Source organism: Ambystoma mexicanum, chromosome 14 (genome assembly GCF_040938575.1).
Source record: "Ambystoma mexicanum isolate Mex_15411 chromosome 14, UKY_AmexF1_1, whole genome shotgun sequence".
Lineage (NCBI taxonomy): Eukaryota > Metazoa > Chordata > Amphibia > Caudata > Ambystomatidae > Ambystoma > Ambystoma mexicanum.
Genome location: NC_090940.1, coordinates 474,632,395 through 474,658,851, shown reverse-complemented (window position 1 = coordinate 474,658,851; position 26,457 = coordinate 474,632,395). Strand labels below are relative to the sequence as shown.

Here is a 26,457-nt window from a genome sequence, read left to right as displayed (position 1 = left end):
GTATATTTCAATCATTAAACGTCGTGACACACCCCCTTCCACCTCCCCCCTCCCCCCTGCACACCCCAACACCCCCCCTCCCACCTCCCCCCTGCACACCCCAACACACCCCCTCCCACCTCCCCCCTCCCCCCTGCACACCCCAACACACCCCCTCCCACCTCCCCCCACCCCCTGCACACCCCAACACACCCCCTCCCACCTCCCCCTGCACACCCCAACACACCCCATGTAAGTGTCAACAGATGCCTGTGACAGTGGCCACAGGCTGTTACAAGCCCCCTCTCCCGGCCACCGGGGCACCCCTGGCTGTGGAGCGCAGGTTCCGTCCGGAACGTCGGACGGGGCTGCTCTGTGCAGAACTGGCAGCGGAGGATGTCCCTGCCTGCCCCCGTGCATGCACGTCCTGTAGGGTGTGGGTGAGCTCAGTGAGCGCACGACACAACCCGACAAGTTCACCACAAATGTCCCTAGACATGGCCTGCATAGCATCCCTCAGGGTGGCAGTGCTCTGCGCTATTTCGGCTCTTAGGGTCTCCGTGGCCTGTTCAATGGTTGCCCTAGCCCCCTCACATTCCGCAGCATGCTCAGTCAGCATCGTGGACAGATGTTGCTGCCGTTGTATGATGTCCTCGAGGGACTGCTGCCCCTGCTGGGCCATGCCCAGTGCTGGTGGTGTGATGGAGGGGCTGCTCCCCTCCTGTGGACTGAGGACTGGGCGTTAGGTAGAAGGCCACTCCTCTTCCTCTGTGTGCCCCTGTGTGTGATCCTCATGGGGGCTGGCATTTGACAAACAGGGGGAATGTAGAAGGTCAGTGGGGCTTCTGACTTCGTGCTCCTCAATGTCAGAGTCTGAACATGCAGCAATTGCAGCTGTTTCACCCATGTTGCTGCTGGCCGCAGACCCGGTGCCTTCTGTGGCAGGCAATGTTGGTACAGGTGGAGCTACTGCTGCTGGCCTGCTGCCTACTGGGGTGCTTGCCGGTGGGCCGTCTGGTTTGCTTGCATTGGATTCTGCTTGTTGTGGGGTCTGCCTCACATCGCAGCTGAGGTTGAGGGTTTCGGGGATGGTATTATTGGCCTTCTTGGCTCTCTTCGTCGCAGGGGTGTCCTGGTCCTCGGGGTGTGAATCTGTGCCTGTGGTGGAGCAAAGGAGGGAGGGCGTTATTGATGGGTCTGCAGACTTTGGAATGACAATGATTGACATGAATCTGGTCAGTAGATGAGGCAGATTTCAGGCAGGGCGATGCAGGTTGTCTCCTTTTTGTGTGGAATGTGGATGCAGGTATGTGGGTGCCAGCAGTGTATACAGGGTGGAGCTCGCATGTGGCTATGGGCAGTGTCGAGCTAATGTGTTGCATTTACACTCTAGGGCAACATTGTGCTACACATGAATGGACTGCAGTGACTATGGCATGTCTTGTTTGAGGCACCTACCTTCATCGCCTGATGTCGGAACTCCCCTTTCCATCCCTCCGACGCCTTCAATGCCTTCCATGCCAATCGTGGTTGCACAAATCTCCTCCCACGGTTGGAGTTTCAGTGGGGATTCCGAACCTCCACCGCTACCCGCTTCCTGCACTGCTGTGGGGTGCGGGGTACGGTCCCCACCGCGCTGACGCGCTCGGCCACCAGGGCCCATATGGCCTTCTTTTTTGCTATCGCTGGCCTGGTCATTTCCGGCGAGAAAACGACAGCTGCATTGTCTTGCAGGGTCTCCGCAAGCATGCAGAGTTCCTCCCGGGTAAATCTTTCCTGGCGCTGGCGGTCACATGCCTTCTTAACAACTTTAGGCATTTTTGGGTGGTTGGATGGGTGGGTGATGGGTTGGGACAGGTGTCAGGGTTGGATCTGGTGTTGTTCGGAAGGATGGCAATAGATTGTGTTTTTAAAGATGGCCGACGTGCTGTTTCCCGTTCCGCCGCGATGACGCTATTTCCGGTTCTGCTTTTTACGGTGACCGCTAATTGCGGCCACCGCTAATTACAGTGGACGCTAATTACGGTGGCCGCTACTTACGGTGGCCGAAGTGCACCTTGCTCGCCCTACGATGCCGGTAGGGGCCCTTTCCGCCATGGCGTTATTTACATTACCGCCATGGCGTAATGCTCGTGCGCGATGGGTCGTAATGTGGCGCTCTTTACGCCATCGGCCCACGGCGTAAACGCTCATTACGCCATGGCGGTAATGTCGGCAGATTACCGCCTGGGTCGTAATGAGGCCCATTGTCTGTTAAGCTTCCCTACTCTTGGTGTTTTCCAAGAAGATGGTGAGTGTGACACTGTCCTTTCTTCCCAGGTTTTATTCAGACTTTTATCTCTCAGAAGACCAGTCGTCTTGCATTTTTCCCTCAGCCTCACCTTTCTAGGACGGAGGAACGCTTCCAACGGCTGGACCCGGTGCAGCCCCTAATCCACTGCATTCCCCTGATGAGCGATGTTGGGGAATATCACCAACTCTTTGTGGGTTATGCTGGTGCTTGTGGTGTCTGGGCTGTGACCATATGCGTTACTTAGGGGGTATTTGGGGGGCTATAGCCCCGGTTCTTTTGGTTGTCGCCCCAGATAGAATCTCAGGGGCTACAACCAAAAGGCTACCTAGCCCCGAGTTCTGACAGTCCCGACATTAGCGTAGCCCCTGATTTTTTCCAGACCTAGCAACACCCCTGGCAGTGACTAAACAGATCCTGTCAATGTGGAGTATTCTCTGCATCTGAGAATGGTATGATTTGGCTGGAAATGATCTGCCTGATAGTCTCAAGGCTTATTTAATCAGTGGCCTGGCTGCCACCTCTGCCCTGCCGAGGATGCTCTTCACTAAGATATATGTCAAGGAAACTGGGTAGAAGTCTTTTGATTCATCTGTCCCTCTATTGCCATCTGTTGTACTAAAGGAGCGGTATGCCATCTTTGTCTGGGCTCCATCTACTTGACATGTTGTCCATTTGCAGAGGTCTGTACACCTGCACCAGTCGCGGAGCTGCTGTGACAGTGATCCCCACTGTTCCCTCCCCTGAGATCTAGACCTTGCCTTGTGAGTGGCACTATAACTGCTGCCAGCGCTGTCGCTGTGGCAAGCTACAGGTAGAAAAATGGGTTCCCCAGCACAAGTCACAATGGTATCCACCCTCATATCCCAACTTGTAAAAGGTATTTCATGACTAAAAGAAAAGCTGACGCTCCTCTGAATACTGTACCTGTTCAATAATGTATTTGTACTGAAACATTTCCCTCGTTTGATAGAGCAGTACACAATGGTACAGTTCACAAAACTGCCATGGACTACATTATTCAACATTATTCTACATTAATAAAGATTTGTTTTTTAGATGGTGATGCCAGGCGATGCGATGGAGATGTTGGAGTTTCAAGAAAAAGCAATACAGAGTTCACATTTTGTGCTTGAGCTGATGTTACCTGATGTTCATTTAACTTTGCCATGCAAATATTTTTATGAGAAACTTTACAACAGGTAAGTGCATTATGTGTAAGACAAGTAAACATTTAGTGATTGCTGTACAGTGGTCTTGCATAATGCCTTTGTCATTTTTTGCTGACCTTGCTGCATGTGACTGAAAAAAAAAAGAGGGAGAGGCTCTTTACGGAAGGCAGGTGTGAAACCTGTCATTTTGATGGGTGTTGATTGGAATTGCCTTGGTCCTGTTTGCTGGAATGCTTTAATGGGTTTGGTTGAGACCATTGTTATCTGGAGAGGCTGAACATGAATTGGGTAGCAATTTCTGATGTTGTGGTGGAGTAAGATGGGAATAGGGAGGGGTGCTTAGGCATTGTGTCATAGTGTGTGTGTGTGTGTGTGTGTGTGTGTGTGTGTGTGTGTGTGTGTGTGTGTGTGTGTGTGTGTGTGTGTGTGTGTGATGTCAGCTTAGCCTGTGAAGGAAGTGGGTGTGTAATGCAAGGTGGACATGGACGTTGTAGAGAGGAGTTGGTTAGTTTAGGCATAGACAAACAGAGGTATGAGTTGTGAGGGAGAATAATTGAAAGTTGGGTGTCCTTTGCGACTGAGGTAGTGTGTGCCTGATGTAAAAGTTATTTGGCAGTGATGGTCGTTCTTTTTTATTTCGGCTGTGAGGGATCTGACTTGAGTGATTGTCTACAATAGGTTTGTCGTGATGATATATGTGTTTCTGATAGATTCCATAGATTAAAGAGCATTTTTCCTGGGTCGAAAGTATAGGCGGATAGGTGTGCAGTTACGATATGGCATATGTTATTCAAGGGTGAGAATATGAAAGGTTTGTAGGGCCAAGTCCCTCCTGTTTAAAGTTTGGGCTGGATGACATAACTAAGGGCATAAGTCAGCAAGTCCAAAATCGGGCATCGGGCCCTGATGCAATACCAGTGGACCTTTTTCAGGACCACCTGGTTTTGTGGGCACCTCTCTTGACAGTGGTGTTTAATGCCTGCATGGAATAAGGGAGATACCCCCCATCCTGGAAAAAGGCTTTTATCTTCACTATATTTAAGAAGGGGGACCATGCTAGTCCAAGTGCCTATAGGCCAATATCCTTACTGGACACCACTTTTAAGATGTTTGGGAGAGTGCTACTAGGCCATATTGAAACCTAGCTGAAGGAACAGACGGTTCTTTCTGACATCCAGTTTGGCTTCCGCCTTGGAGTAGGCACTATGGAGCAGAGCCTTAATTTGTATCTTCTGGTGGCCAACTCAGTGTTTTGTAGGGGAGAGGTGGTATATTTAGCGTTTATAGACCTGAGCACGGCATTTGACAAGGTAGACAGGCCAAAGCTTTGGGCGGTGCTCAGGTCCATGGGCTGCCCTGGGGCCATACTGAAGGTTTTGATGGAGATCCACAGCGATAATGAGGCTTGTGTGCGTAGTGGTCCGGGGGGTCACTGCAAGGCGTGCTTTAGGGTCGGCTGTGGAGTGAGGCAGGGCTATGTTCTAGCCCCAATCTGTTTCTGCCTCTATATTAATGGCCTCTCGAAGGATTTGTTGACTATTTTGGCTGATTTTTTGGTTTTGGGGGGGGGGGGGTCGGGCATTTCCTGTGCTAGCTTACGCGGATAACACTGTATTGCTAGCCAGGACCCCGAGAGCACTGCAGACCTTGATTAATACGTATGCAGCATTTATGAGCAATTTGAAGTTAAAAATGAACTCTAAAAAATCCGCTGTAATGGCATACGTGGGCAGAAAAAGGCCTGCTGCAATGCAACCCATGATTTGTGCTGGAGAAGTTATCCCCAGGGTGAAGGTCTTTGATTACCTGGGGATTAGATTCTCGGAAGCCATCACAGGGAAGGCACACCTAACTAAGCAGTCCCCTAAAATGAGCCAACAAATAGGGGGCATTTTCATGTCCCGTTGTGAGGGTTAACCGCTTGATGTGGTATCTAAGATATATGTCACACAATGAAAGGCAGTTACATTATATGGGTTTCCATTGTGGGGTTTCCAGTTAGTTAAAAGTCAAGGAGTTAAAAGTCAAGGAGAATATATTTTTGAGGAGATTATTGGGACTCCCTAACTCTTCAGCATGCACTGCTATTCATAGAGAATTGGGCCTGGAATTTTGGGAGGTCAGTGGGCACTGGCCCCTATACTCTTGAGTTCGGTTATGGGCGAATGCTCATGCCTCTCTTTGTCACTTCATCATTAGTTCTGTTTTGGAGAGGACGGGGTGACAAAGAATTCGGTGGCTGGACTATATAGCAAAAGCCTTAGGCAAGGCCAATTTAAGTTTTCTTTTTCCTCCAGCAGCTCTCCTATCCAAACCAGAGGCGAATGGGTATAAACTTGTTCTGGGTGAAGCGTTTGCCAAGCAGAGAATACTTATGGAGTATGACCATAATACTGCCAATTGCATGTAAAGATTAGCCGGCCCTTTGTGATTCAACCGTATTTAATCTGGGGTGTCCATAAAAAAGACTGTTGTCTAATCACTCGGGCAAGATTCGACTGTCTCCTCTTACGAGGGAACACTGCGAACTGGAAAGGTTATCCGGATACCGCTGCCTGCCCGTTGTGTGGGTATAGTACTGAAAATTTGCCACATCTGTTAAGATTTTGCCCGTGGTACACCAGGATACGGAGAGCAACATTAATTCCAGTTCTTAGGGAGTCTAAGATTCACCATTACAGAGAGGCTTTTTTATTTCTTTTAAGTGTAGACTCTGTTCTGGTTGCATGGGCATTACTTACCTATCTGAAAAGAGTGATGTATTTTAGAAAGGGGTTACTAGTGAGGAATGCTGTTGATCCCTATGTTGAGTGGTTTTGAATATGGCATATTGTTTTTAAATATGTTCTAAATTGTATCAGTATTGGAAGTATATGTTGCGTTTCTTGTGGTTCTTGTGGATGCTCTTAAAGGATGGGTTTTATTCATTGTATGTATTATGTTGGCTTTATGTGTTTTATGGAATTTTGGAATCCAAAATAAACTTTTTTGACTTGATATGGCATTTGTAACACCCCTATGCACAAGTGTTTCAAGGCGCAACGAGGCAAGGAAGGGGGTACAGAGGGAGAACAGAGACAACGATCTTACTATGCCAAGTGACATTGAGATTGCCCAAGTGCAGGAGAGGAGGAGGGGAAAACAGCCTGGGGAAAGTGGAGGGGGCAGTGCTTTACGTGGGATCAAAACAATAACAAGAAGTGCAGGTGGCAGGTGCAAGGGTAAGTGCAGACAGCAGGTGTCCAAAAGTGCAGGTAGGGGGACTGTAGGGTTACAGATACAGACCCAAGGGCAAGGATTGCCAGGAGGCAGTGTGAGTGTTCAACTGGGCGGGTAGGGACCTGGTCTCGAGGTCAGAGGGTAGCCAGGTGACCAGTGCAGTATCAGACAGGAAATAAGCAGGAGAGAGGAAGAGAGAAGGCAGAAGCAAAGAGGAAGGTCTTGAGGTGCTTCCGGAACCAGAGATGGTTCTCCTCGAGTTTCAGAGAGGCAGGGAGGCTGTTCCAGAGGGAAGCCCCAGCCGATTAAAGAGATCTACCACCAACTCGTTGCTTGGAGAAGCGACTGACCCTGAGGGAGTTGGAGGAGCAAAGAGCTTGAGTAGGAAGATATTTAAAATGAGAGAGTTGGAGGAATTGAGGACACAGGCACCAGAAGGCCTTAAGGACAATGCAGAAGGTCTTGAACTTAATCCTTGCAGCCACTGGCAGCCAATGCTGAGATTTCAGTGCTGGAGAGATACGATCCCTGGACTTGAATCCAAGGACAAGTCTTCGTAGTCCTGTTTTGGTTGAGTTGCAGAGGGCGGAGAGTAGAAGCAGGCAGATTTAGAAAGAGGCTGTTGCGGTAGTACAGCTCAGAGAGAACCAGAGCTCTAGAGACAGTGAACGTCTGGGGAAAGGAAGAATACCTCTGAGGAGTTGCAGTTGGTATTTTGACTTCTGAGAGACGTCAGAGATGTGAGGAGAAAAGGAGAGTGAGGTTCTTAGCCTCGCAGGTGGGAGCACGAAGAGGGCCAAGGGAGGCCTGTCAGAGAGTGACAGGAAAGGACGGTGCAGGTGTGCCGATGAGGAGAATCTCGGTCTTACTGGCATTAAGGCAGAGATTGTTGGCGGCACACCAGTCTTGGATAGCAGACAGACAGAGATGAGAAAAGAAGAGGCGGCTGAGGGGAGCCTGAAAACCAGCTGAGTGTCATCCACATAGCACTGAAAGTCGAAGCAGAGAGCGGCAATGTGGTGGGTATCAGGACTGGCAATATTGGCTACGGGTTTTGCTAGGTGATCAGCTATATCTTCGTCTTCACTCGATTTATAACCCTCCCCAGTCTCTTCCTCCTCACCTGAATAGTCCAGTTTCTTCCGACGGGTAAGTCCTGTGTACGGCTTCTTCTTTTTTAGAAGATATGGTCTACCTCGGAAAGAAGCCACCGTGACTCTCAGACAAAGAAACCCCACGGTGACTCCCCTCCGCGACAGCCAGAGGGGAAAAAGCCACTGGAACGGCAAAAAACCCCTGGATCCAATACAGACGTGAAGATTGTGGGAGTCGTCAGCACAGTCGTAGGTTGAATGATCCTTCACCGAAAAACCCAGACAATAGGTAAGGTCGGCGATTCCGCTAATCGAGGGAATAGGAGATGGCAGTTTACAGGTAGATACCCCTCGGGGTGGAGGACAAGAGTGAACGGAGAAATCTGAGAGCAGTATCTCTAGAGCGAAGAAAATCTCAGCAGAGATTCAAACATGGGAACAGAAACACAGGAGAAGGCAAACAGGATACAGAGAAAAGGGGGGGGCCCGTAGGGAACGGGAGGTGATGAAATAACAGGAAGATAGCAAGTAGACTATCCGAAGGGAAAACTAGCGCAAGCAACAGGGCGTGGAAATAAACACAGTTGCAACGCGCCGAACCGCCGGCAGCCGAGTGATATATATACAAACGGCGGCGGCCATCTTGAAAACAACTAGACCGAGTCTGATAGACGAGGAGGAACGTAATGGAACATTTTAATGGCGTCCTCGCGTCCACCTTCGCCACAAACGCCAGTCGCTGGCGGCCGTGACAGTATGCCCCCTCCGAAGGCTTCTCCCACCCGGCCTTTCTGGATGTAGTCGGTGGAACTTGTGTAACAGTTGAGGAGAGTGAATATGGAACTGTGGTTCCCAGGTGTCTTCTGAGGAAGGATATCCTTTCCAATGAACGAGATACTCAAGACGTCCCCGATGATAACGGGAGTCCCGTATCCGAGAAACTTCATATTCCTCGGAAGCTGGAACTGGCAAAGTACACAGCTTGGGGGATGCTTGTTTCCGGGTATCTGGCACAAAGGGGCGTAAGAGAGATGAGTGAAACACGGGATGAATCCGCCTGAGTCCCTTTGGCAACTTGAGGCGGAAGGCCACAGGATTAACCTTTGAAGTTATCTCAAAGGGTCCGATGTAGCGGGGTGACAGCTTAGAAGGCCGAACCCATCGAGGAAGGAACTTGGTGGACAGCATGACCTTGGAACCTTTGTCCCAGGCAGGAACTTGACTTCGGTGTTTGTCCGTTTGCTCTTTGTAATGACTGCTAGCCTTAGAGAGGCTCTGACTGGCTGTGTTATGGGCCTCCTTGATCTGCGCAAGGGTGTTCTCCAAAGTAGGAACGTTAGTTTCCTCCCAGAAACACGGAACTATGGACTGCGGGTTGTATCCGTAGGTACAAAAGAATGGGCTAGTTCCTGTAGCCGTGTGGACAGCGTTATTGTATGCAAACTCTGCTGTGGGAAGCAGGTCCACCCAGTTGTCTTGCTGTTTATTTATGAAACACCTTAAGTATTGCTCTAAGGTACCGTTTAACCTCTCGGTTTGTCCATTTGTCTGGGGATGAAACCCCGACGAAAGAGCTCTCTCCACGCCCAAGGAATTGCACAATGCTGCCCAGAATCTGGAGGTATACTGGCTGCCCCTGTCTGATACTATCTTTTGAGGAAGCCCATGTAACCTAAAAATGTCCTTTAGGAATACGTCAGCCATGACCGAGGCGGATGGGATCTTAGTCAATGGAGAAAAATGTGCAAGTTTCGAGAAAGCGTCTACGGTTACCATAATGCAGGTACAGCCTCGGGATACCGGCAACTCCACAATAAAATCCGTAGAAATGCATTTCCAGGGGCCAAGCGGAACCGGCTCCTGTTGTAACAGCCCCATAGGTTTCGAGGTGGAATATTTGCTTTGTAAGCATACCATACAGGATTTAACATAGACTTGCGTGTCAGCCTTCATGTTCGGCCAGATGAAAACCCTTTGGAGAAGTTCCAGAGTACCTCGTACTCCTCGGTGACCAGCAGTCTTGGAATCGTGGCACCACTGAGTGACTCGTCTTCTGAGACTACTGGAAGGAATAAACAGTCTTCCGTGGATAAAGTGCAACCCGTCCTTAGTGGTGACCGGTTGATTTCCCATAGTGAGAGCAGGTTCTTGGAGGCAGGCTCCTCGTACTTCATCCAAGAAGTTAGACACTGTAGATATGATCCGGGTATGAGGAAACATAAGCTCCTTTCTGTAAGGGAAGATAACATCGTCTCTGCGGGAGAGAGCATCGGCAACTAGATTTTGAGAGCCAGGGATGAATGTGATGACAAAATCAAACTGGGCGAAAAAATGAGCCCATCTGGCCTGGCGGGTGTTATAACACTCTTGCTGCTTGAGTATTTGCAGATTTTTATGGTCTGTTCGTATCTGGAACGGGTGTAGGCTCCCTTGGAGCAAATGCCTCCATTCCACACAAGCCAATTTCATAGCAAGTAATTCCTTCTCTATGACTGAGTAGTTTCGTTGGCTAGGATTTAGAGTTTTTGAGTAATATGCCACCGGATGCTCTAGGTCCTCGACTCTCTGAAGAAGAACAGCACCTACGGCTGCTGCAGAAGCGTCAGTTTCCAGGATAAAGGGTAGTAGCTGATCTGGTTGTTTCAAGATAGGAGCTGCACAGAACTTGTGCTTTAAGCTGAGGAAGCTTTCTTCAGCCTCACTAGACCAGATGAAGGGGCCTGTGGATTTCTTGAGAAGGGATGTAATAGGAAGAGTGAGTAAGGAAAAACTTGGAATGAACTTCCTATAGAAATTTGCCAGCCCTAGGAAACGTTGAATGTCCTTAACCGAAGAAGGCGATGGCCATGACAAGATGGCATCCACCTTCCTTGGGTCCATAGTAACCCCCTTGTCGGATAGGATAAATCCCAAGTAAGACAATGAGGATTGAGCAAATGCACATTTCTCAGGTTTTACCAGAAGACTGTGATGTTGTAGTCTGCGCAGAACTTCCTTGACATGTCGGGTATGTTCCTCCTGGCTCCGTGAGAAGACCAAAATGTCATCCAGGTAAACCACTGTGTTAAGGTTAAGAAGGTCGGAAAACAATCGGTCCATGAATCTCTGGAAAATAGATGGTGCATTGACTAGGCCAAACGGCATGACTTGGTATTCAAACAACCCATAGGGGGTGCGAAACGCCGTCTTCCACTCATCTCCTGTTCTTATGCGGAGTAGATGATACGCATTCCGTAGATCAAGTTTAGTAAACACAACAGAGCCTTGGACAGCCTCTAGGATCTCTGATATAATGGGCATAGGGTATCGATCTTTTATGGTCACTCTGTTTAACCCCCGATAGTCGATACAGGGCCGCAGCTCCTTGGTATCCCGTTTGGGTATGAAAAACAGAGAGGCCCCAGCGGGGGATTTGGAAGGTCTTATGAGTCCGTTAGCTAAATTATCATCAAGGTAGCATCGGAGTACAGCCTTCTCCGATACTGAGAGGGAATACATCTTCCCAAAGGGGACTAATGCCTTTGGCACTAGGTCGATACCACAATCCTCTGGACGATGTGGAGGGAGTCTAATGGGGGTCTGCTCCTGAAAGACTTCGTTGTATTCTGAAAGACATTTTGGTATGCAATGGATTGTACTGCCTTCGACAGCAGACATGGTCTTTACAGTTGTGTATGTTGGTTCTGGAAGGCATTCTCTTAGGCAAAAGGCGGAATGGAAACTTAGTAGATTCTTAGACCAATCCACCGTTGGGTTGTGTTTCCTGAGCCAGCCTATTCCTAAGATGACAGGGAAATGGGCCACTCGTATAATATCAAACCTTAAGTTTTCAGAATGCTGGTATATGGACACCTGAATCTCCTCAGTGGTGTGGGTAATGAGTCCTGAACATAGGGGTGTACCATCCACTCCTTCAACCTTTTGGTCCTCCTTTTTCTCGATTCTTAGCAGACCCATCTTATCAGCCCAAAAAGTGTCAAGGAAGTTTCCAGCCGCACCACAATCCAGTAGAGCCTGCGTCTCTACCTCTCTGTTCCGGAAGCGGAGTTTGATGGCTATCACCATGAGACGTACATCTTCGCTCATCCGAGAAGAGGCCACCGAAAGTGTAGTGTAGGAACAAGGTGTAGCCCCTCGATAGTCCGTTCCACTGACTATCGAGGGCGGTCGTTTCCCGATCTCCTTGGGGGCACATCGGGACAGTCTCTCAGCAAATGGTTGGCTCCCCCACAATATAAACAAAGGTTCCCTTCACGTCTCCTCTTCTTTTCTTCGGCAGTCAACGGAGATCTGGTGCTTCCGATCTGCATGGGTTCCTCTCTGGCGTGACGCGATACAGGTGAGGAGGAGGCGGGGGGTATATCCAAGAAAGATTGTGGACCTCGAACCTTCTTCCTTTCGTTTCTTCGTTCCATCAGGCGGAAATCGATTCTTAGAACTGCAGTTTGAAGATCTAGAAAGGTGTCTGGGCGCGGGATCCGGGCAAGCTCATCCTTGAGCTCTTCTCGCAAGCCCCGGCGGAATATGGTATACTGGGCCTGCTCTTGCCAACCTGCCTCTGCAGCAAGTTTCTTGAAAGTGGAGATATAGGATAGTAAGTCGGTACTCCCTTGACGTATATCCAGCAGGTCTTCGCTAGCCACGTGTGAGCATTCGGTTCGCAAAAAGGTGTGTCGCAGCAGTTCCTTAAAGGCCGCGTAGTCCTGCAACACTGGGTCTGATAGGGATACCAATGGAGTAGCCCATGCCAAGGCGTTTCCCGTCATGTGCGTGATCATGAACCCCACCTTGGAATGATCTGTGGAAAAGGCATTCCTGCGGAAGGTGAAGTGAATATTACAGGCCTCCAGGAATTCCTTAACCTTTCTTTCCGAGCCGTCGAATTTACCTGACACCAGGGGTAGTGGGGGTAAATCAGTTGTCTGTTGTTCTCTTGCAGCTACTCTTTGTTGGAGCGCCACGTTGTCAGCCTTTAGTGTTTGGACCTCTACGTTGAGGGTTTGGACAGCTGTCACCAGCTCTTGCAGTTGTTGTGGCGTAGCCATGTTTTCTGTTTGGCGTTGCAAACTATCAGGACTGGCAATATTGGCTACGGGTTTTGCTAGGTGATCAGCTATATCTTCGTCTTCACTCGATTTATAACCCTCCCCAGTCTCTTCCTCCTCACCTGAATAGTCCAGTTTCTTCCGACGGGTAAGTCCTGTGTACGGCTTCTTCTTTTTTAGAAGATATGGTCTACCTCGGAAAGAAGCCACCGTGACTCTCAGACAAAGAAACCCCACGGTGACTCCCCTCCGCGACAGCCAGAGGGGAAAAAGCCACTGGAACGGCAAAAAACCCCTGGATCCAATACAGACGTGAAGATTGTGGGAGTCGTCAGCACAGTCGTAGGTTGAATGATCCTTCACCGAAAAACCCAGACAATAGGTAAGGTCGGCGATTCCGCTAATCGAGGGAATAGGAGATGGCAGTTTACAGGTAGATACCCCTCGGGGTGGAGGACAAGAGTGAACGGAGAAATCTGAGAGCAGTATCTCTAGAGCGAAGAAAATCTCAGCAGAGATTCAAACATGGGAACAGAAACACAGGAGAAGGCAAACAGGATACAGAGAAAAGGGGGGGGCCCGTAGGGAACGGGAGGTGATGAAATAACAGGAAGATAGCAAGTAGACTATCCGAAGGGAAAACTAGCGCAAGCAACAGGGCGTGGAAATAAACACAGTTGCAACGCGCCGAACCGCCGGCAGCCGAGTGATATATATACAAACGGCGGCGGCCATCTTGAAAACAACTAGACCGAGTCTGATAGACGAGGAGGAACGTAATGGAACATTTTAATGGCGTCCTCGCGTCCACCTTCGCCACAAACGCCAGTCGCTGGCGGCCGTGACAGTGGGCAAGAGGTGCCAGGTATTGGTTGAACAGCCAGGGAGAGAGGTTAGACCCCTGGGGAACTCCACCAGTAGAGAATGAGATGGAGGAAAGGAAGGAACCAAGTTGGACCTGGGAGGGTCGATCAGAGTGGAATTGGGTAAACCAGGCCAGGGCCTGATCGGTGATACCCAGGTCATCACAGAGACAATTTAGCAGGATGACATGGTTGACAGTGTCAAAGGCAGAAGAGAGATCGAGTAAGATGAGGACATAGGCGAAATTAGAATCAAGGTTAGAAAGCAGGTCTTCACAGATGTTCAGGAGAGCAGTTCCGTGCTTCTGGCTGCTCTGAAGCCAGACTGATGGTCATGGAGACAACCAACAGATTAAGTGTGAATATTAAGATGGAATATGGCCAACTTTTCCAGGAGTTTGCCCAGGAAAGGAGTGATGGAGCTGAGGCGGTAGTTACCCGGGCAGGAGGGGTCGGCTGAGGGTTTCTTGAGAAGAGGGTGCACAGGAGAGTGCTTCAGGGGGGAAAGTAAGGCTCCAGTGGCTAAGAGTGGTTGCAGAAGTCAGCCAGGGCAGGAGCAAGGGTGTCAATGTGGTCCTTGATGGTTTTGGAAGAACAGGGAAGAACCTGTTTTGACAAGACTTTCATAGATCGGACTTGTCTAAAATCCTTGTCAGGGGAGTACAGAGGAAAGGAGCCAGAAGTAGAGGAGACAGTAGCGTGAGGAGGAGGAGAGGACGAGAGGGTGGACAGGATGGTCCTGGGTTTTAGAGATGAAATGAGAAGCCAGAGCCGTGCAGAGGGCCTAAGAGGGGACAGGAGAGGTAGAGGGATTGGCCAGCTCCTTGCCAATTTTAAAGAGTTCGGCCGAGTTGTTATATGGCGCAGACTTGGGCAGGGATGTGGACGCTCTTCTTAGTGCAGACAGAGAGCCGCGCTGGGTGGTTTATGATTCTGGTCTTTGATGAAGTTAGTAGGAAAGCAAGGTTTTAGCTTTTTTCCGAAGGTTAGGTGGTCTTCATCCTTAAAGAGGTGTTTTGGGTAGGCTGTTCCATTGTTTGATTGCTATGAGGGAGATCAAGGTCTCTCTGTGTGGTTCCCGGCTGCTCCTGCCACTAGTGCTTTTTTGCAGTTTGAGAGAGTTCACAAAGGGCCGGCTTATAGTTAAGGTTCCCTGTTTTCACTGTTTGTTTTTCTGATTCTGGTGGTGTTTTTCCTTGGTTTTCACATGTTTTCAAAATCTGTATTTATCAGCGTTTACCTTCTTTCCCTTAAACAAATCACAGACCACTGTGTCTTTCCAGAGTTGACAAAAATACCTGTTTTATTGCTGCATGTATAGTATGCATCATTCTGTTGTTGAAGAAGAACATCACAGATTATGCTGATGCAGCCCTTGCTAGTTCTTTGCATTCTTATACTTGTAGTGCTGAATTTATAACAGAACAAGAAAATTACAAATACAAAATGCACAGAATCAAATATAATTGTCATTTTTAATAAGGACTTGATAAGCTCCAGTTGCCTGACATGGGAAAAGATAGTAGGGAATACGTTTTTCAGTAAACCCTAAGACCTGCACTTCCCAAAGTTAATATACTTCATGGATTCTAAGAGAGAAATAGAAGGTGCAAGAGGTAGGTTCATCTGTATATTCATTTTCAAAGCTGCATGCAGGACAAAACGGCATGCAAGACAAAGGAGTGACTAACGTTTTTAAAAAAAACACTTGTGGGGCACTGATCTTATGATCACACAGATTATAATAATGCCCTTTGCAGAAATATGAAGTTTGCATATTTACTTAATGTATGGTTGAATAGATTCAGGAATCATAAAATAAGAGTGGGGTATTTCATTTGCTGGGAATTAAGCATTCCAAATAACAGACTTAACTCACTGTACATTCAAATGTTGCTGGAAACATTTTATTGTGGGATTCGAAGTGGCCTTTCCTTGACCATTTCCGCAAAAGAACTTGAACAGAGTAGTGTTAGATGTAGGATCATTGATCAAGTAGTCCTTTCGGAGCTTCTGTGACAAGTCACTAACGGATGTTTTTCACCCCTGTGGATTTGGGACCCCAATAATAAAACTCCAAATTGCGACTTTTAAAAAACACATTGGCCAGATAAAAAATGATTAAGGGGAAGATGGGAACATATCTTGTGGCTTATTTCCATTTAAATAATATTCAGTACGAAAATGACTAACTAGTTCCACTACATGGCAGGGCTAATCTTGCTTTTAGTTTTCACTTTAATACAGTAATCCGTGACAACCAAGGTCAGCGCTGACATCTACTAGACATTTTCAGATAAACCTTGAAAATGGAAAAAAATTTGTGGGGCAGAATATCGGATTTTACTTAAATCCAAAAAGCCTACTTATAGCGTGGTAATTTCATTGTGATGTGTTCTAGGCCATCCGGTGGCAAGCGCAGTGGATTATGCAAAGAGTTTTAAAGGGGGTATTCCTTTATTTTTTGTGAGCCAGTGAAATGTGTTGAGGGCTGCTGTGATATATTCATATTTTTTCATGTGTGTTGAGGGCTGCTGTGATATATTCATATTTTTTCAGACTTTGTAGTAATTTGGCCGCCGCATTTTGCACTCTCTGAAATCCTTTGAGTAGATATTCCTGCAGTCCATGGTAAAGGCTGTTGACATAGTCTAATTTCGAGAAGGCCAGTGAGATAAATGCCATGGTCCTATTTGTGAAGGTCAGTCATGGAATCATGCACCCTTAGATGCAGAAATGGAAGAATCAGCTCCTTACAATGCCTTTAAACTGACTCTTACGTAAGGTCACTGTCCAGAGTGATTCCAAAGTTCCTTTCAGTAGATCTAGCTAGTGGGCAATGGCCCGTAAATTCTGGCCAGGGGTTTGCATCAGAGTTTGGTAGTTTTGGCTCGTAAATCATTAATACTAATTGTAAATGTTGGGGTGGAGGGCGGTTCAGGTCTTCCGGAGATCCCACTGGGTTGCTGGAGTGCTACAAGCCAATATTACAGTTGTTATACTGAACAAAATTGGCATTATGCCCTCTAATCTGTTCAACAATCTAACATAATTTGTGTACCTATTATAGATGCTTTGAATAATTACTGTGCAGTGTCTTTGAATACCTAATAAGCAATATCAAGATAAAAAGAACATAGCATTTTTTTAATTTTACATTTTTATTGATTTTTAAATATGGCAAAGAAGAAACCATGAACAACATCTTTCTGGCACTAATGCACCACACAATATCTTTTTGTTTTTACTCCCCTCCCAACCTGCGGCAGTCTCTTCCAAAACACCCAACTGGAACCTGGCACAGTGTAAGATCAAAGCCAATTAGACGATCAGTGTGGCTAAAAGCCATCGCCTCTGGCAGCATACCCCTTGATTCCGTTGAGCTCAACATGGGGTGCAAATCATCAGGACAGTGCCGCCTGATGCATCCAGAACTCTAAGGGCCTGTACATCCATCATCCAACAAAAGCTGCCCTATGCTTAATATACTTATTGGAAAACCCCAACCATCCCCTCTCCATATCGGCCCTCCCACCATGAACGGCCCCCGTGATCCGTGCCATCCAATATATATCTTTAGCATTTGACAACCATTCCCCAGGACCAGGCACCTGTTTTCTCTTCCAGTTTGTTGCCAGGCATGCCCTGGCCGCCAGCATCAAGAAATTTGCCTTTTGCGGTAAACACCAACTCCCCATCTCTGTCCTCAAGACCAAATAGCACCAACATGGGATACATAGACCTTGAAATCCCTTCCAACTCCTTTATCCATCCCAGCACCTCTGTCCAATACACCTGCACTCTGCCACATGACCACCACATGTCTTGCACGCTCTCCACAATTGTGCCAGCAATATGGACTAACCCCAGTGAACATTCTGGACAGGCGGACCAGTTCATATGGCCATCTGTGGAGTAGTTTGACCCTGTGAAACTTATACTGGCATGGAATTGACATCTTAAAAGCTGTGCAACACATATCGCGCCCCAGCTTATCTATCTTCCTACCCTAGGTCCCTTCCCCATCTGGTCTGGAGCCTATCGTCTCCACTCATAGTTATTTCAATAAGCGAGGCATACAACAAGGAGATCAAGCCTTTGTTCCCTAATGTGTATCCAGAATGTTCTCTGACTGAGTGATCGCCCTCTGGACCTGTGATTTTCATTTGTCTGCCATGAAACATCTGTAAATGGGTAAATACTGACAATGACCCTATGTGTGGAGCCTCCTCCAGTTCCTGAATCAAAATGCATTTTTCCCCCTTCCCGAGGTGTCACGCTCTAGCCAATCCTGCCTCAAGCAATTTCTGGTATCTGTCTAGTTTATTTATTTAATTTATAAAGTGCACAGCAACCTATAGGCATCAAGGTGCTGTTAAAGTGAACCAGTTACTTTCAGGTGAGACAAAAAGACATACAGTTTATACAGTGAGACAGTGCAGAGCAGAGCATTGTGTTGGATGTTATGGATGTAATGAGTGGTTTAGGCAAATAGCCAAGTTTTAAGGTATTTCCTGAATACCCAAGCAAGAGGGTTCAGCTCTCAGGGTGAGAGGAAGAGAGTTCCATTGTTTGGCTGCGATGGATAGGGAAGCTGGAGCCTCCCGCTTTAGCGCGTCTGACTTTAGGCTGTTGGAGGCAATTTGCATACATGAGCCTTGTAGGTTTTAGCACTGTGCTTTTGCAATTTTCTGAGAGAGGTAGGGGGAACCGTGTTGGACAGGTATCTGTGAGTGATGGACATGGTCTTGAAGATGATCCATTTGCAGATAAGCAGCAAGTGGGATGCTTGTCTGCGGCAGAGATTTAAGCTCATCCAGGAAAGTTGAGAGCTGCTTGAAGTGTGTTATTTTGAATGATTTTAAGCTTTTACATGTTTTGAGATGAGGTTACTGCGAATAGGGCATTGCAATAGTCCAGCCTAGCGCAAATGACAGCCTGTGCTATGGTAAGACAAATGTTGGGGGATAGGAAGGGTCTAGATGCATTTATCAGTTTAGATAGGTAGGCAGAAGAGGCAATTGAATTCACTCGGCGGGTCATAGAGAGGGTGGCGTCTAGATGGACACCTAGCGTCTTTTCTGATGTTGAGATTGGGATCCCGATGTCATCAATTTTGTAGGCCGAGTATTGGTGATTGAGCTTATTGAGCACTGAGGGAGGTCTAATCAACAAGATCTCAGTCTTAACCCCAATTAGGACGGATGGTTGTGTCGAGGTTATTTGAGTCATCTGTGTAGTTGCCAGAGAGGAGTAGGAGAACTTGTGAATTGTCGGCATAGTTGGTATAATGCTATGCCTAGGGAATCAAGGATGTCAAAAGAGGGGACTAGTGAAAATGTTGTTAGAGTGTGGGTGATATGCAGGATCCTTGGGGAACCTGTTAGGCAGAATCCTGTGCAGTTCCCTTAGGGAGCACTACAGAAGATTAGGACTACAGGTGAGAGCAATAAATCCCCTTTGGTATCAGTCTGTACCACAAAGATTTAGTTGGTAGCTGTGGCTGAGCAGTCAGACTTATCTCAAGAGGGAGATGAGCAGTATTCAGGGTTTACACAATAGGGCTACAGCACTATGGCACAAGGAAACACTGGCCAAAGCTTTGTATTAAAAAGAGTATATATATATTTATTTTACACACTTCTAGTTAAACACATTTATCACAGTTATTAAGCAAGTTAAATTAATTCAAAGAAAGTATACACAACTCCCTAGTTAAATTGTAGACCAAGTGAACCAGAGTGAAAACTGAGCAAAACGGCACAGTGTAAACCAAACACAAATGCCACTCTAGCGATTTCTCATAAGGGAGGGAAAGCACTAGTTATACAGAAATATCTTCTTACACACCCTAGCAACACTTCCCATAGGTTTGTGAACAAGTTTAGGCAAGGCAGTACTTTAGCATAAAGAATACTTAAATGAAAACCGAGCAAAATGGCACTTCACAGGTTATAAAAGTGGGAAGGAAAATGTGGTTATAAGAGGTAGGTGCACCAACACAGTTCTAGTTGAGAAGCAATCTAGAGAAGGCAGTTCTAACAAATTTAGCCAGAGTCAATAGGCCTGTGCCAGAGTCAGTGGTACAGGGCAAGGGCACAGGAGCAAAATGTTCTTGTAGCTGCAGTCAAGTCTTTGGTTAACGATTTGAAAAGGTGGATGCAGAAGGTGAAAGACAACGTTAAACGAGAGGGGCGGCCAGCCCAACAGGTAGGTAAAGGATTTAAAACACCTTTAGCACTACCACGCGAAAAGGGCGGCCTGGCGGAACAATGTACCTTAAAATGAAGAAGTGGCTCCTGCGGTGGCGGTTGTTCCTGGTAGTTCCTGCAGCTCGGGGTGTCCAGCAGAGGAAGAGAGGCTCTCGTCGTGGAGGAAGATTCGAGTTACTGCACTACCCAGGGATGAAACCAGAGGCGGTGCTGCCCGATGAATAACAGGTACGCTCTTTTAAATCGCGGTCCGGGTGGACTGGTGCCTGGCTATCCGGTCTCTGAGTACAGGGTACTGGCTATTCGACCAGGGCAGGTCCAGGAAGGCGATGGTCAAACTGGTTGGCCCCACCAGCTCAAGGGAAGAAGGCTCTTGCAGATGAAGATCTTGTTTACTCCTTGTTTCTTCTCTCGTCGTGTGGAGAAAAATGGTGAGACGCTGCAGCAGGGCTTCACCGGTGGTTCAGTCTTTGCAGATGTCTTTGGCTTCTCTCCTTTTCGGCCTCTTAGTTCCAGTGGCGACGTCTTGCTCTTCCAGTCCTCAGGACCCTGCTTTTATGCAAAAAGATCCCCATTCATACAGCCTAGCTGTCACTCACACAGTGGAGTGGTCATCTTGGCGGGAGACCCTCCGGCCTATCAGGATAGAGTGCAACATGGGTTGTTGAGGCCACCCTCTCTAGGGGTCGTACTCCCCCTCCCACACAATGGACCCTCCCCAGACTCAGTGGCGCCGAAAGGAGGGCTTCTTGGTAGAAGCCCGCCAAAAGGACGAACAAAGGATCCCCGACTTGGGTTAGGAGTTTAGAGAAAGACACGAGAAAGAATTTATATTAAAGTTCTGGTAAATAAAACCTAACGGAGTAAAGTTGATATTAAAATAAACTGGCGGTATGTTAGAGGCTGTCAGAAAATGTTGTAGCCTCGAACAATGGGAAAATCCCATGGGGAAATATATGCGGTCGAATATTTACGGTAGTAACCACTGCCACCAGCCAGAAACTTTTGAGAGAGGGACTGCACGGTACCCTCTCGAAAATGAACATAAGGAAAAAACTATTAACCCTTCCCAGTACCTCCATATTAAGATGGGTTGTACTGTTTTAGATCATAAAAATTGACTAGTAAAGTCAATTGGGACTTTACATGCCCTGGGAGACAGTAGTCAGTCCCAGGGTATGGAGTCTGTTTGGTGGTCGCTACGACACCCCTGTGTCACTGCATGGAGGGTGCTGTGTAACACACGTGAATAAAGATGGTTCCTATGGAGGTGAGAAAAACCCCATAGACATTAAACACAAAAATAGCCTAGAACACACATAGCAAAAATGCCTAAAAGTGGGAAAAAGAGTCTCACTCTTTGCAGGAGACAAAAACAAACCCTTCAAATCCAGCAAAGCTGCGGAGGGACTCTATAGGTAAGGGAAATTAGCCATAGAATAAGACTTCTCCCTAACAGAACCCTGCAAAGAATATTTGTTGGTGAGGTGCTGGCGTTCTCGGCAAACACTTTCATGGCTCTCTCCTCTAAAAAGGAGGTGATCCACGCTTTGGCTACAGTGAAGAAGTTGGCTGAGGTGGTATGGTGGTGGCAGAGGATTCTGTGATCTACCAGGTCAAATGCTGCTGACAAATAAAGGAGTAGGAGGGCTGACTTCCTCATGTCTCTGAGCTCATCTATCTGATTTATTAGGTTGAACAGCGCTGATTCTGTACCATGACCTGGGCGGAAGCCAGATTGGCGCATTCCTAGAATGTGATTGGTTTCCAGGTAGTGTTGGATTTGTGCATTAGCTGCTCCATCTATGATTTTAAGAAGGAATGGGATGGTTGTGATAGGCCGTAATTATTGGGGGCTTTTGGGTCAAGTGATTTTTATTTTTTAAAAACATTTTTAGGAGTTGGAGAACCCAGGCTTTTTTGAGACTGGTGGGCGTTGTGCCTGTGGCAAAGGAGACTGTGCCTGTCCGGAATCTCCTCCCTTATCTCAGGTGCCCACAGATGACTGATGGGTGACTGCCATGAGAGGTGATCCCCTGCATCCTGGGACCCCTACGCAATATATTCCAAATAACCCCTCAAATGGGAGGTTCCCGAATCCTGCGTGGTATTTTCTCTCTAGGAACCCACAGCCACTCACCCACTGTAGCTGGTTGCAGATGATAATTTACTAGAAAAACCATTGCTTTGCCCCATCTTGCCTCGCGTGAGGGACTAGCACCCTCACCTGCCAAGCCGTATAATAAATATGACTGTCTGGGAACGCCACACCCCTAGCTGCTTGGGTAGCACCAAAATATTATAGGCCACCGCGGCTTCTTCCCCTGACACACAAAGCAAAGCATATGCCCCTTTGCCTCCCCAAGCAGCGTCTCCGGCACCACTATCGGAGCATCGGAAACGAGTACAAAACCCTAGGGAGGAGGTTCATCATTAAAGCGTTCAGGTGGCCCATCCATGACATGGTGAGCTTCCCCCAACCTAGCACCTCATCATACAATTTACAGGGCAAAGGCGGATAGTTGGCTTCTCATAGCTCGCTCAACTTGCTAGTGACAACACCCTCCATGTAACAAAACTTCTCCAATCTCACCTCCATCCCCAGCTGCTCGGGTATCCCTGTATCCCTAGGACCCTCCTCATCAAAGGGAAACAGAATGGATTTAGCCCTGTTAATTTTAAACCCAGAAAACTCTCCATATTGCCCAATCACTGCTAACGCTGCTGGGACCGAGGTGTGCCGATTCCTCATATACAACAGGACATCATCCGCATAAATCCCCAATTAAAATTCTGAGTCCCCAAACCTAATGCACTCCACCTGAAGAGTTACCCCTAAGCCTCTCAGCCAGTGGTTCCATGGACAACGCAAAAAGCAGGTGCGAAATCGGACACCACTGTCTGGTCCCCCTGTGTAACAAGAATGGCCTGGAAAATCTCCCATTCACTACAAACCTTGCCGTCTGGCTCGGATACAGTGCACAAATGGCATTAAGGACATTCCATCCAAAACTATATTTACCCATGACTGTGTACAAAAAGGCCCAATTGACCCTATCTAAGGGCTTCTCTGCTTCCGAAGCCAGGAGCATTGGGCTACCGCCCTTCTTGTCCATCACATGCAATGTCTTCCACAGGGTATCCTCACCCTGCCTACCCATAAATAAAACCAACCGATCAGTGTGATACAGATGAGGCATTACGTTCTCCAGTCTAGATACTGCATGTGAAGAAGTGATTTAGGTCGATATGATGCACATAACTGGGGATTCCCCCACCCTCCTGCTGTGGGATCACTGATATCAAGACCCGACAGAAAGATCCCAGAGCCCTCCCAGTTTCTAAAATATGGTTGAACAACTTCACCAAGTGTGGGGACAGTAGTCTCGCAAAAGACTTATAAAACCCAATTTTGTATGCATCGTCCCCAGGCACTTTGCCTGCCTCCTTCCTCGAAATTACAATGAGGAGCTCCTCTTGAGTAATGGGAGCCTCTTCCACCTCGTCCACACTTAGCACCAGGAGCGTTATCTCCCTCAAATAAGACTGCAACTGTACTGCATCCACCTGCTTCTCAATTCCATAATACCCTCAGGTGATGTCTCAATCTGCCCACCCATCGTCTCTATCCCTTCAACCCATCTTTCTGCCCGTTGTCCCTGCAGACACGCTGCCAGGAGACCATACGGCTTATCCCCCTTTTCATATTCTTTCTGTTGCAGAAACTGCAGGTTTCTCACTGACCTTTCCAACTTCTAGGCACTTCAATTCCTCCTTTACGGTCTTACTTCCTTGATTAATACACCCCTACCTTCCTGAGCACCATTTATTCTCTGTTCAAACAAACCAATGTCTGCCCTCAATCTGGTCACCAAGATGTTAAATTCCCTTGTCTTCTCTGCAATTTCTCTAATCAATAATCTACGACAAGGGAACTTGGCTGCCTCCCATACAGTGCAGTAGTCCACCTCACCAGTATCATTTATATAAAAACAATCCATGATTACGTCCCTCATCTCCCCCTAGAACTTCTCGTCCTTCCACAGTGAATCATTGCATCTGCAAAGTGTGTCCCTACTATTCAGTCCACTTAATGAAAACTCCATGTAGACCGTATCATGATCTGACGAACTGATGGGCACCAACTTGCAGGATCCCACCCTTCCCATGATTTCCTTACCCACACAACTGTAATCAATCCGCCTATAGGTACCATGAGGGAAGAATAAACGTTAACCCCTGTTCGCCCAGGTGGAGCTATCGCCATACATCCTGCAATCCATATAGGCCTAGGCATTCTCTCAACCCCCTTCACCTCCCTACACCAGAAATCTGGCACCCGTCTACACCCAGGGCCCGTCTGTCCAACACAGGATCGGCCCACATGTTAAAATCCCCAACAAATATAGGGGGTCCTTTAATTTCCTGAATCAGTTCGACCAAGGTCGGTTCGAAGAAAAACTGACCCTGGTTGGGGCAGTATATCGTCCCCAGCAACAACCATACACTGTCCTACTGTGAGAAACCAAAGGGTGTCTCACCAGCTGGTCAGCAGGGGCTGGTCATCCAGGTGGCCAGGACACATCCATCACTTTTTGATTCAGTTCCTGGGGGTGGACCAGTGCGGGAGGATCACCTGGGTGAGGGGTCTTCATGGAGTGGGGCTAAGGCAGCCAATGGTATTCCCCTGTTTTTTGTACACGTAACCCATCCTATTCTTTAGGATTCTCGGATGTCCCAACCCCTGCCCCCTTTCTACACAAACACTGGGCAGAGGAATAGGGGGACTGAGAGTAACAAGACTAACCCTTATACATCGCACTGGACATGTCCTACTAATCGGGTCAGGCAAAGTCCCTTGATTTTAAATGCATACATCTGATACCAATTCCCTTTCCTCACACGGATAAAAGGCAGAACATATAGACGCACTCTGAGCAAGGTGGAACACAAGTAAGAGCAGAGCTTCCGGGGCAAAGGCAAACCTACTGGAGCAGAGCGACGGACCAAGGGACGAGCGCAGCAGGTCGAGAACCCCAGGAGAACCCTGCATTAGGTTGTTGCCTCTAAAAGGCAGTGAAAGACCAGTGAGCAGGCCAGATCCCAAAGCAGAAGGCTCTATTGTGTTTCAAGGATGCCAGCGACCCTCCCAAAAGAAAGGCAGAGTCGGGCAGGCGAGGCCAAGCCTGTGGTACTAACCTTGACTCGTAACTGGAAGACAGTAAAGACAAGAAAGAAACTCACAGAGCCGGTGAGTTGGCAAGCAACCCGAGAGACTGGTGTGTGTTAAGGAAAGATTGAGTTGAAGTTGCAACATTATATCGCAAGTGAAGGCTGCACACGTGTGCATGAGATGCAAAGAAAGGCAGACCTGTGAATGAACTTTGAAGTAAGGATAGCTGTGAAACCAGCGATACTGAGTAATGAGTGGTCCGGCGAAAGGAAGTAGCCCACTCAAAAGTCTCTGTGAAATTTGAATTGTTTATAGCGATAAAGTGAATGAACTATAAAAACGAAGTGATCAAAATTAACCCTGAGAGAAGGGGAGAGTAAAAAGCTAAACGTTTAACTTTGAGTCAAAGTGGTCCTGTGGAGGTCTGTAATGAAAACCATGCACATTTGAAAGTCTTCGACATCCGAAAACGGTCTGAGCCTGACTGAGGGAGACCGAAGTGTAATAAGTTTGGGGAAGGGACCCCTCCTGCAAGTATTGTTGAACTTTGGTTGTGAAAGGTCTGAGCCCGAGAGAGGTGACCATTGTGAACCTTTTGTTGACCATTTTTTGGAAGACTGGAAAGAGTCTTTAACGTGGAAGGCCAGATGGGCCTCGATCCACGTTTTGAACAGTTTTTGTGTTAGAAACCTGAGCCAGAGTTTGTCATCCTGTCTACGGCGACCACCTTCCTCCGTGCTGTCTACCGTGAGGAGGAGAGCGGACTCCCCCACATTTATTCTTCATATTTGAACACTGATTTTCCTTAACATACATTCTTCCTTTCCCACTTTTTGTACAAGATATAGGGCAGGCATTAGGTTTTGTTAGTATAGGCCATTTTGATTTTACTAACTTAACTAAGACTGTTTTATTAATGATTTAGTATTTGATGGTCGAGACTACTCCCATCCTTTTATAGGGCATCCACCCCCACCCTACCAAATTCCCTGGCAATTAACAAAGCGCTGCATTGGAGAATTTAAGCCCTTCACGTTCAAAGTCTCAACAACCCGGCAATCTGCCCCTCCCCCTTACTGCTTTCTTATTGCTGCCATCTCAAACTCAATCACAGTGTTCCAGATCGAAATTGTATACACCCACCTGTTTCCCAATGTTCCCCTGCCCTCACATGCCCTCCCACCCACCCCATCCTCCCAAACCCCCATACCTGCTGCACCCGCATTCACCCCAAACCCATATTTGCATGAGACGCCCATCCAAAACTGGGCCACCAAAGGAGGACTTGCCCCCCACCCCTGCCAACAAACTTCAACAATAACTTCCCAACAAAGCACCCATATATTAAACAGTTTGACAGACTGTAGAGCCCCCATGACAGAGATGCCAACCTTCCCGTCTCACTTCAGC

General features: G+C 47.7%; 1 protein-coding gene across 6 annotated transcripts in view; it reads left to right on the top strand.

The window, feature by feature from the left end:
- ATG2B (autophagy related 2B) overlaps positions 1-26,457 on the top strand; it is a 5,509,925-nt gene that overhangs the window by 2,264,722 nt on the left and 3,218,746 nt on the right. For all 6 annotated transcript variants that reach the window (XM_069637692.1, XM_069637689.1, XM_069637687.1 and 3 more), the window contains one exon: positions 3,329-3,471. In XM_069637692.1, coding sequence (XP_069493793.1) covers positions 3,329-3,471 — 143 coding nt within the window. The remainder of the gene's footprint in view (positions 1-3,328; positions 3,472-26,457) is intronic.